We start from the raw sequence: 15,659 nt of genomic DNA, 5'->3' as shown, positions 1-15,659 counted from the left end.
AAGTGTGTGTAGAAGAACTGATGCTGTTCTGAAGGCAAAGGGTGGTCACACCACATATTGATTTGATTTAGGTTTTTCTTCTGTTCTCTCACTTTGTATTTTGTAAATTAATAAAAATAAACAATTGCTGCCTAAAACTTGTGCACAGTACTGTAATCCTTTATTCGTCTCACAGCGGGGACATATGCAACATTACAGCAGCAAAGGGATAGTGCAAACAGGAAGCATCACTAGAAAAACATCAATACAAAAAGCATCATACTGTTCACTAACAGTTATGGGTCTATATTATAAAAGGATAGTAAAGAAAAATAGAAAAAAAAAATAATACCTTATAAATATCCTTATGCATGTGTGAGTATGAGTCTGTGTGTGTGTATGTGGCAGAAGTAGTTTTAAACCTGAAACATCTTTAGATTTGAGTCTGTTAACAAAACAGTAGAGACATGTCCCCCATGCACCAAGCAGAAACAGGCAGGAGCTGATGGAGGTCTAATTAGGTTATTAGAATCATTGGTGTTTCTGTCTAAAAGAGATGAGTGTGTTTACATAGAAAAGAATAGTTTATGATCGGGATTTTGGAGTATCCCGTTTCTGGGAGGGACTTCCTCCAGGAACTGCCCATTGTTCCGACCATATTAAACTCATTGTTCTGAAGTCCGTTCTGAAATCCTCATGATGCCCTGTGGTTAAGGTCTGGATAGGTTTAGGCACAAAAACCACTTGGTTAGGGTCAGGAAAAGATCATGGTGTGGGTTAAAATGAAAAAGAAAGTGACAAACACATAATCCGTGAGCCTGCTCTGCCTCGAGCTGGTCGCGGCGCCCCATAGGCCCCCCGCGAGCCGTTCAGCACCGCGGACAGTCGGACTAATGGGCTGTCGAACCAATGACATGGACCCCTTCCTCCAGACAGAGGTTTAAGGTTTTGGAAAAGGATCAAAGTCTCTCTTAAAGTTTAGAATGAATATGTAACAACCTTTTCTCAGAATATTATTTTGAAATGTTGTTTTTCGTTCTTGTAATAGCACATCTTTTTAAAATATATTATAATGATATTCTTGAAATTTCCACACCACACAAAATCTTTAACAGTGGTAACATCATCCTCTCGTGGTCTCTGAGATTAAATGTAGTGTCTCTTTGTTTACAGGCCAAGCAGTTGTGAAAGCGAGTGCCGGAGTTTCTGTTGGTGCAGCTGGGTTGGTGGAGATGATTGACACCTACGATCGGCCCGGTGACACTCTGACCGCCGGTACCTATGCTGACGCTGATATATTTCTAGACGGCTTTGAGGACAAACCCGGTAAGCGTTTACCCAAGGCAGGAGTGTACGCCGGTGCAGGAGTGGGCCTTGCTCGTGCTCAGTGGAGTGTTTTTGAAGCTCAGGCTAAAGGGCCCAACGCCAGCGTGGTAGCCGAAGCCTCTTCGGCATCTCTCAGTGTTAGAGCCTGTGCCAAAGCAGAAGTGGCCAGTGGTTCAGCCACTGCTGGTCCAGTGAAAGCTACACTCGGTCTTGCATTTGACATTGGTGCCTCCGTTAGTCCAACATGTATAGAGGCAAAGGTGCTGGGAACAGGCTTTTCGGTTGGTAGTAAAGTGGGCTTTTCTCTGTTCGGCACTGGGTTTGAAATTAAATTATGGTAGACTGTGACATCTTGCCAAATACAGCTCTTTGTAATTGTGTTTTGCATCTTGTGACATTGTAAGTCTTTGCAACAAAAAAAGAACTTGATAAGTGATTTATCACTGCCTACTGCTTTTAGATAACCGAATGAATGTACATTAAAAAAAAAATAAGGAAACACATAAATCACACATCAGATCTTAATGAACAAATTATTCAAGTTGAAAATCTTTACTGATGTACATTATAAAATTGGTTGAGAACAAAATGGTGTAACAATGGTCAATGGAAACCAAAATGATTAACCCACTGAGGGCTGGATTCAAAACGCCAAAAAAATAAATGCTGGGCTTTGGGCACAGGTCCCACTAGAGGACGTGGAGCCCTCATGCCACCCTCATGGAGTCCATTTCTGACAGTGGTCAGAAACATGCACACAAGTAGCCTGCTGGAGGTCATTTTGTAGGGCTCTGGCAGTGCTCCTCCTGTTCCTCCTCACACAAAGGAGCAGACAGTGGTCCAGCTCTCCTCCTGCTCTCCTTTTTGGGAGTTGTCTTGCTTTTGCCTCTCCATTGCACCTGTTGTCACTTTGATTTGCACCAAAGCAGCTGAAACTGATTCACAATCACTTGTGCTTCCTGAATGGACACATTGATATCCCTGAAGTTTAATTGACTTGGTGTTATACTGTGTTTTTGTCATACTGGAAATAAAATGCACAGATAAGATTATTATACTTTTACATATCAGAAGCCAGCACTGTCTTGATTGTTCCATTTCCTGTCAACAACTTCCTGCCACACCTAACTGCCTTCCACTGGACTTAATCATTGTTTGCTAACATTAAACTTCTCTAAGACTTGCAGAATAAATATTTGGTTTTCCTCTGAGCACAGCTGATCCAGGACAGTAATAAAACAGAAATCCTTGTAAATGGGTCACAGCCAATCAGGAAACAAATACTGCCATCTACTGGTTACATGTCTCAACACATAAAGCCTGCTGCAAGAAATCTTGGTGTCATGTTTGGTAGTTATTTGTCATTTGAACAACAACATGTCACTATGCTTGTCCAATCGTGTTTTTATCACCTGAGAAACATTGCTAAAATAAGATCTATTTTAACTTTTAGAGATACAGAAACTGTTGTACATGCTTTTATCTCTTCGTGTCTTGATTATTTTGTGTCCATCAAAAAACTTTGCAACGACTTCAGATTGTTCAGAACTCCCTAATGAACCTCTGGGTAGTTTGAAATCCTGCTTGTCCCAGAGTCCATGCTGAAGACCAAATGGGACAGAGCTTTTGAAATCAGGGCCCTGATGCTGTGAAACGACCTGCCCCAGGATGTAAGGCTGTCTGAGTCACTGGCTTCATTAAAGTCCCTCCTAAATTTTTATTTTTTTTTCTTTCGGAAAGTATATCCTGATTTTATCTGAGCTGTCTGTCTTTTCCGTTGCTATCGTATTGATTTTATTTCCCATTAATTATATTGACTTTAGTTTCTTTATTTTATCTTTTACTTTGGTGACATTTTATGACGTTATTTGTTTTATTCTTCTTGTGTTTTAAATGTGTTTAATTTTATTGAACAACACTTTGTTAATGTGCTTCGAAAGGTGCTACATAAATAAAGATTATTATTATCTTACTATATAATGATGAAAACTCTGTGTGTCTGTTCCACGTTTTTCTCCTCACTGACTTGGTCAATCCATGTGAAATTTGGCACAATGGTAGAGGGTCATGGGAGGATGCCAATGAAGCAATATTACATCAATTGGCCAAAGGGGGGCGCTATAGCAACCGATTGAAATTACAAACTTTGAATGGGCATATCTCATGCCCCGTATGTCGTAGAGACATGAAACTTTGCACAGAGATGCCTCTCAGAATCAGAATCAAAATCAGAAATACTTTATTGATCCCCGAGGGGAAATTATTTATGTTACAGGTGCTCCTTGCAAGAGAGGAAAGATACGTCAAAATATAAGAAATTTAAACAATAGTATTAACAAATATAGAGTTAAATAAACAGGAATTATTAACAAACAAACTTAAATAAATATATATATATTGTAAACTAAACAAGATTATTTACACAAACAGAATATATACAGTCAGGGTGAATGGGGTTATTGCACAAGTTAGATTAAATTATTGCAGTGGGTGAAAAAGTCTCAGGGCCACTCAGAGGGAGGAGTTGTACAGTTTGATGGCCACAGGCAGGAATGATTTCCTGTGGCGCTCAGTGGTACATCTTGGTGGTATGAGTCTCCCACTGAAAATACTCTTGTGCCTGACCAGCACATGGTGGAGTGGGTGTGAGACATTGTCCAAGATAGTTCGTAGCTTAGACAGCATCCTCCTCTCTGACACCACCATCAGAGAGTCACACTCCGTTCCCACGACGTCACTGGCCTTGCGGATCAGTTTGTTGAGTCTGTTGGCGTCTGCCACCCTCAGCCTGCTGCCCCAGCACACAACAGCATAGAGGATAGCACTGGCCACCACAGACTCATAGAAAATCTTGAGCATAGTCCGGCAGATGTTGAAGGACCTCAGTCGTCTCAGAAAATAGAGACGGCTCTGGCCCTTCCTGTAGAGAGCGTTAGTGTTCTTAACCTAGTCCAGTTTATTGTCAGTGTGTACCCCCAGATACTTATAGTCCTCTACAATGTCCACACTGACCCCCTGGATGGAAACAGGGGTCACCAGTGTCTTGGTCCTCCTCAGATCCACAGCCAGTTCCTTTGTCTTTGCCACGTTGAGCTGCAGATGGTTCTGCTCACACCATGTGACAAAGTTATCCACAACTGCCCTGTACTCATCCTCATCACCCTTGCTGATACATCCAACTATAGCAGAGTCATCAGAAAACTTCTGAAGATGGCAGGTCTCAGTGCGATAGCTGAAGTCTGTGGTGTGGAGGGTGAAGAGGAAGGGAGAGAGGACAGTCCCCTGCGGGGCCCCGGTATTGCTGACCACTCTGTCTGACACACAGCGTTGCAAGCGCACATACTGTGGTCTGCCAGTCAAGTAGTCTACAATCCAGGACACCAGGGGGGCATCCACCTGCATTGCTGTCAGCTTGTCACCCAGTAGAGCTGGACGTATGGTGTTGAACGCACTAGAGAAGTCAAAAAACATGACCCTCACAGTGCTTGCCGGCTTATCCATATGGGTGTAGACACGGTTGAGCAGGTAGATGATGGCGTCCTCAACTCCAAGTCGGGGCTGATAGGCGAACTGGAGGGGGTCCAAAAGTGGCTTGACCATGGGCCGGAGCTGCTCCAAGACGAGTCTCTCCAGGGTCTTCATGATGTGGGAGGTCAATGCCACGGGTCTGTAGTCCTTGGAGCCACTGGGACGCAACGTCTTTGGCACAGGAACGAGGCAGGATGTCTTCCACAGCAAGGGGACCCTCTGGAGACTAAGGCTCATGTTGAAGACATGCTGTAGTACTCCACATAGCTGGGGGGCACAGGCTTTGAGCACCCTGGGGCTGACACCATCAGGGCCTGCAGCCTTATTTGAGTGGAGTCTCATCAGCTGTCTTCTCACATGGTCAGCAGTGAAGCACATTGTGGAGGTGACGACACGTGGGGGAGGGGTGTAGTCCTCATGATGGAGAGCAGTCAGTCTGGCCACTGGGGGAGGAGGTGTGAGGAGGAGGGGGGGGGTGGGGGTCAAGCAGGAGGGTGTTGAGGTGTGAGAGGGAGGAGTGGGGGAGGAGGGTGGAGTGGGAGATGGTTGACCAAGACAGACAGCTGAAGAGTCGGTGGGGGGGATGGGCAGGTCCAGCAGTTCCAGCAGTTCCTCTCCTCATGAGGAACACATTTGCCTCAAGAACCCATAACTTCCGCTTATATAGATTTTCCGCCATTTTGGATTTTTTGAAAAACACTTCAAATGGATCTCTTCCTAGGAAGTTTGAGCGATCTGCATGAAACTGGGTGAACATAATCTAGGGACCAATATCTAAAGTTCCCTCTTGGCAAAAGTTGGAAAACTTACTAAAACTGAGCTTCTATAAGGCAATGAATATTGCGGAGGGCGTGGCTCATCACATAAAGGTGTAGAACATCTCAAGGGTTTCACCCATCACCACGCAACTTTGTAGGCATATGACCACACATAATCTGAGGGGACCCCTCCATTATTGACCCCATCAAACAAAATGGGGGTGCTAGAGAGCTCATTTCTTATCTAGGCCTAACCGCCATATGGATTTTTACTAAACTTGGTAGATATGTAGAACAGGATGCCTCAAGGTGACTGGAGAAATTTGACTCTAATTGGCAACTGGGTGGCGCTATAACAACAGAAAAATGCTTCAAAATGGCTAAAATGTGACCGATCGCTGTGGCTCCCCCTGTGGACCAATGTTGGTGTTGTTTTCTAATGTTTGGTATGACTAAGTCATGGTATGGTATGCTGTACATAATCACGGAAACTGTCAGTGTGTCACTCTGTCTGTCCCACGTTTTTCTACTCACTGACGTGGTCGATCTATGTGAAACTGCACATAGGCACTGAGGAATGGCATAGATAGAAGGTGACAAAGCTACCAATGGGTATGGACTTTATTATTATAAATCTGTGTTTAACTGAAAAAGCCCAGTTTGACCTAACGTCAGTTTCCACTTGAGGCTTAAGCCATTCCATGAACACAGTTCAGCCTCATCTAATCAGTGTTAACTCGAGCCAGGCTGGATTAAGTTTCAACTGAGCGCGGGCATGGAGTATACACGCAGCCCAGAACAGTCAATTGTCGGAAAGAGGATGTTAGGAAGCAAAAGAAGGGAAAATGAGAGCTGTGTCTCTCTCTCCGGCAGAACAAACCATGCAGATAGAGCTCTGTGAAGAATATAAAGTGGTAATCACTACAAGGGGCAGTACTTAACAAGGTGAGGGGGATAGCCTGGCAAAAAATGCTGACCTACTAAATGCATCAATTATACAAGCCTACTTATTTTTTTTATTTGTATTTGATGATAAATGAACAGTAAGACAGGCTACAGTGAGACTGTGGCTATATTATCAGTGGGCTAGATAATATCAGATGTGTGTTTAAAATGATGGTGTATGCTAACTTTGGAGAGCTGACATAACCACAATGAATTAACTGTAATTAGCCTAATGTGTTGAGGTGTGTGAAGCATGTCATTTACCTGACTTTTTTTTGCAAAGGCTTTTAAGAACAAGTTTCGCCCTGCCCCTCTAAACGCACTATTCAGTGTGCATGGTTGAGCCAGGTAGAGTGAAGGACAGGTAGAAGCTCAGGTCATCTCTTTGTCCACAATGCTGGCAAGAAAACTGCTGCTTCAATTTTGGAAATCTCAGAAGCTCCCAACATTTCATATGTGGCTGAAGGAATTAGGTCACGTTTTACATTTAGATAAAATTAGATTCACCCTGTCAAACAGAGAGGGACTGTTTAAAAAAATCTTGCAACCGATCATTAGTTTGATTAAAGAATTACAGTGTATGGAAAATGGTTTAACAGGTTATCTGTACCATGGTGTCTTATGTCAATACCCTGTAACTTGTGGGATAATTTATGTGTAATTTCTTTCCTTTTTGTCTTACCTGTATTGCTGAAGTTTGTTCTGTGTTGGTTTTACATTTGCTGTTGATATGTTTCTTTACTGAATTTACACTATTGCACATAAACCAATAAACAGACATTTAAGGAAAGTAAGGAAAGGCAGCTGTCATCATTGAGTGTACGAGCCAGTTCACTGATGGTATAAACTATAAACTAATACAAAAACTGCACAGACACTTTATGATCAATAATAAAAAGTCACATTTGCATTTTGGAACATAAAATAGCAAACTTAACTGCAAACTAAATTACAGTCTAGCATGAGGCATGATGGGAAATCTGGGCGTTGCTACAATATACAGTCTAAAACCTCTGAACTAAGACAAGACTGATCATCAATAAAATGGGGGTCAAATGAAATAGATCGTCCTGTGTCAGTAAAAGTGGTAAGACATGATTTTTAAAAACTTTATTATTATGATCTTTGGAACTAAATTAAACAATAAATTCATGCCTTGTCACACTGTAAGAAAAATGCCCGAAACACAGGATAAAAGTTTTTTCTACACAGCAATGCTTCAGTGTTAGAGAAGTTTAATGTCAGCAAACAATGATGAAGTCAAGTGGAAGCCAGTAGGTGTGACAGGAAGTGCTGGCTCCTGATAAGTAAAAGTACAATAATCTTACATGTACATTTTATTTTCTGTACGACAAAGACTGTTAAATGTTTTATTATGTTCACGCTGTTATCAAAAAGCAGTAGAAATTAAAAAAATCACTTATCAAGCCCAGCTTTCTAATCTGCAGTGAATTTTAATATATAAAAGCTGTAAATTGCAAATGCTTTTATGGATACATTGTTGTAATAGATGACACGTAACACAATCACAAAGTTCAAAGTGTTTGGCTCAAAGATACAGTCTACCACAATTTAAACTCAAACCCAGAGCCAAGGACAGAAAAGCCCACTTTACGACCGAGGGAGAAACCTGTTCCCAGCACCTTTGCCTCTACCTGTGTTGGACTGATGGTGCCGCCGGTTTCTGCTGACAGACCGACTGTAGCTTTGGCCGGACCAGCAGAGGTTGAAACACTGATCAGTTCTGCATTAACAACGGCTCTGGCACCTTCTGTTAGAGAGAGTTCAGCCCCTGCACCGACATTGGGCCCTTTGACCGCACCACCTTCAGTATGGCCCAATCCAGCACCAGCGTACGCGCCAACCCCATCCCAACGATTGAAGGCTCCAGCAGCTGCATATTCACCAGCGTCACCAGCTTTAGACGTCCTGCCTGAATCGATCTTTAAATCTTCCTTCACAACTGCATAGGTTACAAACAAAGAGACAATACATTTAATCTAAAAAACAATATTTGAAAGAAGATGTATCATGTCACTGTAAAAACACATATATTTCAGCAATAACCACTCCACAGTTGTATGTGTGCGCGGACGCATACAACTGTGGAGTGGTTATTGCTGAAATATATGTGTTTGGACTGGTCAAGTTTCTCTTACAGTTTACATCCATGTCTGTGAAAACATGGATGCTTCATACACGTGTGTGTCCTAAAAGTCCTAAAAATCTCATTATAACCGGCAGCCTAGCAAAGTAAAAATTCGATTTAATTAACAAACAATTGAACTTACGTTGATGGTCACGGGCTGAAAGAAAGAAAAGAGAAACTTTTTATGTTTGCATTCAGGCAAGTTCATTTTTTTCTTTTAAAATCCCAATCACATAAAATCTATCAAATTCACAATGACTCAATTGTTATAACATCATATTGATGTATTGTTGATAAACACTACACACAAGAGCTGTACGGAAACCATTTAGCATGTTTTTGTTTACTGTGTGGGAGATTTCTGTTTCCCTTTCAGTCACTGAAGTCAGACATTTACTAAACATCTCCTTGGAAGTCGTTATATTCTATATTTCTTAGAGGAAAAAATGCACTTATTCTTTTAGATGAAGTTTGTTTACTACCTGACATCTTCAGGGCAAGTTGTTCACTCTGAAAGAAAAAGATAAAATGTCAGCAGCAGTTTACAACCATAGTGTGTCTGTGGAAACTGCCTAAATAATAGTAAAAAATAAAGCTTTAGCAATTTACATTTCATGTTCTAATACAGATAAAAGGGTATTTGTTCATCAATGCTCAACCAGCATAACTGTTTTAACAAAGTTAATGAAAATGCTAATCACATTAAAATATCTTGTACTGAATGAAAACAGTCAATCAAAAAACTAAATTACTGATACATACAGCACCACTTGTGTATGTGTTGTAAAATATTAATCATACCTTACCTGAATGAGGTTGCTTATAGGAGATGGTTTAAGTTGTGTGTGCTCAGTGTAACTGCTGGACCGCACCTGTTGGAGGGGACTTTTATACCAGACTGCAAAAGTGAAAAGTGAAAGTCTGAAAGTAACTGTCAACAGCTCAGGAACAAACATGGCACAGAAAGAAGAAAACTGAAGTGGTCACGTTTCATCCACTAAGCACATCAAGATTAAAAAATAAATACATTTGATCAGTGAAAAAAACAAAAAATGATTAAACATGCAGCAAAACATGGAAAAAAAAACTTTGTGACTGGCTTCACAGTTAACTTATGAATATAATGATAAAACACTTATTTAGAACAGAGTCATATTGAGGAGGAGGCAGTTTGATGGTCATGTTTTTCCTCCACAGAAACACACAGATGGACAAAATGTCAAAACATCTAACGTAAGACAAATTCAACTATTTGTTGTATTTTTAAAAAGGAAACCACACAGGACAGACAGTTTTAAAACAATATTTTTTTTTAGTTATTCAGCTTGGTTTCAGTCAAAAATACATACATTTCCCCCGAACAAGCGGATGTATTTTATATAATGTTTTGTTATTTCTATTTTTTTAAAAAGTTATTCAGTTTTTCTTCCCTTTCACCCAGGAAAAAAAAATCAAAACTGTCTTGTGTGGTTTTCTTTTATAAAAAAAAATTGTTTTAAAAGGTTTTCTGCATCTGTGTGTGTCTGTGGGGGATGATGTAGCCATCAAACCTCTTCATCCTCCTCCTCAAGTGAAGGTTTTTTAATTATTTTTTTACTTTTGCTTACAGTACAGTCATCAGTTCATGTATGACTTATTGTACCTCTTGGACTTACATTAATATGTCTTAATATCTTCCTCAGTGGAAAAAACTAGCTGCATTTAAGTGTTTAAACAAGTAGGAAGACTGACAGAAATGCGTGTATCGCCATCAAACAGTGTGGAAGAAAGGTTTCTCCACTGTTAAGAGATGAACGCATTTTCCCCACAGGCCACCATCATAAAAGAAACATCTGTAAAACTGTTGGCAGGACACTAGGGATGCACCGATCCACATTTTTTCACTTCCGATCCAATCCCGATAACTGAATTTGGATATCTGCCGATACCAATACTATTCCGATACCAGAGCTCTGTTTGCTTTAATATTATTATTATCATTATTATTGTTGATTTTATATGAGGCTGTAATAAACTCCTCTCTACAGGCAAGTATGACATGTACGTATGTATGCATGTATGTCCCAAAAGGCAACTTGACGTAAGTATAAGGTCAGAAAAGCAGGAAATCCTGTTCACAGGAAAAATCCCATCCTGAAAACAAATATGCAACTGTAAGGGTTTCAAATTGATTGTCAATATTTATTAAATTCCAAGACAGTGTTAAACTACTAGTGCAATATACACTATCAAAAAACAAAAAGTACCTGCCACAGTAATCTGAACAGCACAGATACAAATCAAGTAGACACTACTATGTAGTAGTGTTGTCACGGTACCAAAATTGGGACCCACTGTACGATACCAGTGAAAGTATCACGGTTCTGAGTAGTATCATGACAGCTAAAATGAGGCAGATGTGCCTTTTGTCATTTATAAAAAGATAAATCACTTTTCTATAATACATCAATGATATTTCAGTGGAATAAATTACTTATTGACTTATTCATACTTCAAAAACAGCATCAATAAGTGATTAACACAGGGGGGGATCAAAATAAAATAAATTAATAAAATAAAAATCAACCAGCCACCCTCCTCCCCTGACAAGTAACGAACAGTCCCTAATGTGCGGTGAGGTTTGTGGGCCGTTACCTGCCAGAGAGAGAAATGTGAACAGCTCATTCCTCCTCTGACACGCCACATACCTGTGTGCCGCCATGGCTCGGCTGTTGAGGTACTACTGGGCAGTCATGACGCCAAGAAGAGGACATTATTGGACCTGGAGTCGGACTTCTCTGTCGACGGTAAGCCATTCTTGCGCCGCGCAGCACTATGAGCCTCCGCCGTATTTGACAGGAATACATTCCCGTCTTTGTCTGTGATCCCTGTTCAACCCACAACCGACAGGATTTGCCTTTACTTTCTGCTGCTGGTTGAAATCTGTTCTCGCACAGTGTGCTGAATGATTTATTTTGCTCGCACAAAACTATTTTTAGTCGCAAATGCCAGTAAAATGCTCGCACCATAGAGCTCTGTAATGGAAAACAAATCACTGTAGCATAATCTAACCTACAAGTAAAAATAAATTAATAATAACTTTCACTGCTTAAAAATACTCAATAGCTCAGTTCATACCTGAAATGTCACTGGATATAAACCACTGCAGCGGCATATCGAATGCCAGGTGGCCAGCGTGCGCCGTTACTGGACGGCGCATGGACACTCACGCTCTTGCGATTGGACTTTGATCTTATCCCACAGTAGTGGTGCCTGAGGTACCGTAGTACTACAGTACTCCAACATTATGGTATCATATGTACCGTTGTGTTTTAGTACCGTGGTCAGTGCAACACTACTATGTAGCAATCATCATATCATTCCAGCAGACGACGTGAAAGCACAGACGCAGCTCGTGGATCGGAAATTTCCGCAGGTGGATCGGAAATTTCCGATCCGTGAATTACGTTGGTATCGGAACCCAATACCGATACTGGATTGGATCGGCCCCATCCCTACAGGACACCTACTTGTTTTAACACATGTAGCTATTTTTTCCACTGAGGAAGATATCTGGATGATGTGAGTGAAAGTAAAACCGGTAAGTCTTACAAGAACTGCTGAGGTTTCTGCATCCTGTTGTTGTTGTTTTTGCCAAACTGAAGTGGTTAATATTCTATTAACAGTTACAGACCTCCGCACTGTTTAACAGAAAGCAAAAGTAAAAGATTTGCTTTCTGTTAAACAGAAAGCAAAAGTAAAAGATTTGTTTTTCTTTTTAGTCTTCTAAAGGCAGAGGAGGGGGGTTTATTGGTAACATCATCCCCCACAGACACACACAGATACACAGAAACTTGTCAAACTAATTCAACTCTGTTGTCTTTTTTAAAAAGAAAACTGCACAAGTTTTACCTTTCTCCTGAGCGAAACAGTAGAAAAGACATTGAATAACTGCAAACAGAATATTGTTTTAAAAGAGGTGAAATATACAGATTTAGGACTGAAACCAAGATTGACTTTACTTGCACTCACTGCACTCTTATGAACTTATTTTGTTTGGTCTCACTCAGGAGAAAGTCAAGCTCACTTCTTAAATCATCCCTTTACCTTAGAGAAGCCTTTCTTCCACGCTGTGTGACAGTGATACACACATTTCTATAGGTCTTCAGACTTGTTTTAATGGGTCCATGTCATTGGTCCGACAGCCCATTGGTTAGACATCCCATTAGTCCGACTGTCCGCGGTGCTGAACGGCTCGCGGCGGGCGTATGGCGCGCCGCGACCGGCTTGAGGAGGAGCAAGCTCACAGCTTATGTGTTTGTCACTTTCTTTTTCATTTTAACCCACACTATGATCTTTTCCTGACCCTAACCAAGTGGTTTTTGTGCCTAAACCTAACCAGACCTTAACCACAGGACATCATGATGATTTCAGAACGGACTTCGGAACAATGAGTTTAATATGGTCGGAACAATGGGTAGTTCCCGTTTTAACACTTACATTCAGCTATTTTTTCACTGGGGAGAGGAAAACATTTGGACGATGTAAGTGAAAGTAAAACAGGCAAGTCTTACAAGAACTGCTGAGGTTTCTGCATCCTGTTGTCGTTTTTGCCAAACTGCAAAGCACCCCCGACGTCCCTCTCCCCAGCAACACTTTCCAGCTCCTCCTGGGGGACCCAAAGGTGTTCCCAGGCCAGACGAGATATGTAATCCCTCCAGTGTGTTCTGGGTCTGCCCCGGGGCCTCCTACCAGTGGGACGTGCCCAGAACACCTCTAATGGGAGGCGCCCAGGAGGATCCTGATCAGATGCCTGAACCACCTCAACTGACCCCTTTCAATGCAAAGCAACAGCGGCTCTACTCTGAGCTCCCTCTGGATGTCTGGATGTTCAGGAATGGCATTTCAATTTACGCTCATTACATGCATTGTTTCTTTTCAAAATAAACTTTAGTTTTCACAAGAAATGTACAGTTTCTGCTCGTTAAATGCAAACAGTATTTTTTTTTAAAATAAACTTAGAACTCCGGTAAAACTGTTTTTAAGTGTACTTCCTTAAGTTTATCATGTTCATTAAGGTCACCAGGGCCTAATTTAAAATGACTACATGCATTAATAACATAACATCACTAGCACAGTATGCTACACATGCTAGCACACTATGTTGTTATTAAAATAACTCTGTTCACTTTTGGTGTCACATGAGACAAAAGCAACGGGCTCCGGGGTAAAAGTCCGGAATCCAGACCTGCCAATCTTGGTTATGAGCACCACCTTACCCAACACCCGTATGTATGTATATATGTATGCAGCACTCTGATTGGTCTAAATCAGACAGACTGAAACCGGCGAACTGCGAGATCAAATTGTAATAGTGTACTATGATGTCAAAATGCATGCCTGGTATGCAAAATGCGTACAGGTTGGCAGGTCTGGGAATCTGTTTGAGGCCTTCCACCCTATTCACACTTTCTTGATCTTTATACAACTGTGGTCTCGCCCAGCATGAACACATGCAGCTGCCCGGGGCATCTCGTACTGCCTCTGTGTGTTGTGCCTGATGCCTGCGGGCCACTGACCAAGAGTCGGTACTTGACGAATTGGGAATGAGATCAGGTTGTTATGAGCAACTATCTGCAAAAGTAATGACATTCCCATCAGTCTCAGCTGAACTTTGTGTTGTTGAAGGGCTAAAAGTTTAAGTAGATTTACCGTCTCGCAGTTGTATGCCTACACACACCAATGTATTATAAGAACAAGTTAAAGTGGCAACATTTTGAGAACAAATAAAAGAATAAGAGCTACTTATTTTCCTGTTTCACCAAAAGGAAAATACTGTCTGACACATTCACACCTAAATATTAAGAGACTTTATATCAAGCCTGATCATATAATGGTGTGTTAAGGCCACTGTAGGTTAAAGCTGCAAATACAACTTCACAGTTGTATGCCCCCCATGAACCAGTCAAAATGACAGTTTACATCCATGTCTGTGAAATCATGGATGCTTCACACGCTTCCCCATTTTTCAGACATATCAGATTAAAACTTTGTTCAAACACAATTTCAGCTAGCTGGCGTACATGGAGGTGAGGGGGCAGGGAGAAAAGACGAAAGGTACATGATGGAAAACAAATGGTGTCACACATTAACACATATGAGAGTTAAGTCAGCGACAGCTTCAATGAATACATTTGCTCTGATGTTACATTATGTGGGAGGTTATCCAAACAAGACTACTGGAACAATGTCACATAACAAAATGACACGACTTTTGTATACATTCAGTGATTTTTACTAATTCTGTGACTTTCCCAGGATTTCCATGACTGTGGGAACCCTGAAAATGTTTTTCAGTAAGAGTTTATTAAGTTTCTAGCTGCTCACTCCTCTCTGATGTTTCTGCAGGTAGTGATTCTTTCAGTTTCAGTCTGATGGCAACTGGCATAATAAATAACATAAGGCTATTTAGTTTGTTTAATAAACTGAACGGTTCTGAACGGTTCAATATTTTACCGAGGACCGTTGCGTCCCTATTTCACACTGACCTTGACCTTTGACCGTTGACCACTAAATTCTTAACAGTTAATCGCGGAGTCTTGACCTTTGACCACCAAATTCCAATAAGTTCATTTGTGAGTCTGAGAGGATGTTTGTGCCAAATTTGAAAAAAATTCCCTCAAGGCGTTCTAGACATATTGTTTTCACGAGAATGGGACGAACGGACAGTTTCAGTTTCAGTCTGATGGCAACTGGCTGACACTGCAGTTACAGATACCAACAGTCGTGTTGATAAGGTTAAGATTGCAAAGTCCGTTCTCCCCCCAAGGATTTACTGATGAGTCTGGACCTGGAAGTACAGCCAAGATATTGCACAATATCATCAGTGTGAGCAGGTCAGCATGCTGATGTTGGCATTTCACTCAAAGGCCTGAAACAAAATTATGCATTAAACAACCAGGAACACTTCACACCAGGGGTGCAACGGTACAGGT

General features: G+C 41.2%; 1 protein-coding gene across 5 annotated transcripts in view; it reads left to right on the top strand.

The window, feature by feature from the left end:
- Positions 1-15,659, top strand: part of LOC125891173 (uncharacterized) — a 136,593-nt gene that overhangs the window by 78,356 nt on the left and 42,578 nt on the right. For 4 of the 5 annotated variants that reach the window (XM_049580211.1, XM_049580210.1, XM_049580215.1 and 1 more), the window contains exon 5: positions 1,153-1,305. In XM_049580211.1, coding sequence (XP_049436168.1) covers positions 1,153-1,305 — 153 coding nt within the window. Of the gene's footprint in view, positions 1-1,152; positions 3,575-15,659 lie in introns of those variants that run through there. The other variant, XM_049580212.1, reaches the window with a different exon arrangement.

This window comes from Epinephelus fuscoguttatus, linkage group LG7, assembly GCF_011397635.1.
Source record: "Epinephelus fuscoguttatus linkage group LG7, E.fuscoguttatus.final_Chr_v1".
NCBI lineage: Eukaryota > Metazoa > Chordata > Actinopteri > Perciformes > Serranidae > Epinephelus > Epinephelus fuscoguttatus.
This window is presented reverse-complemented; position numbering and strand designations above follow the sequence as displayed.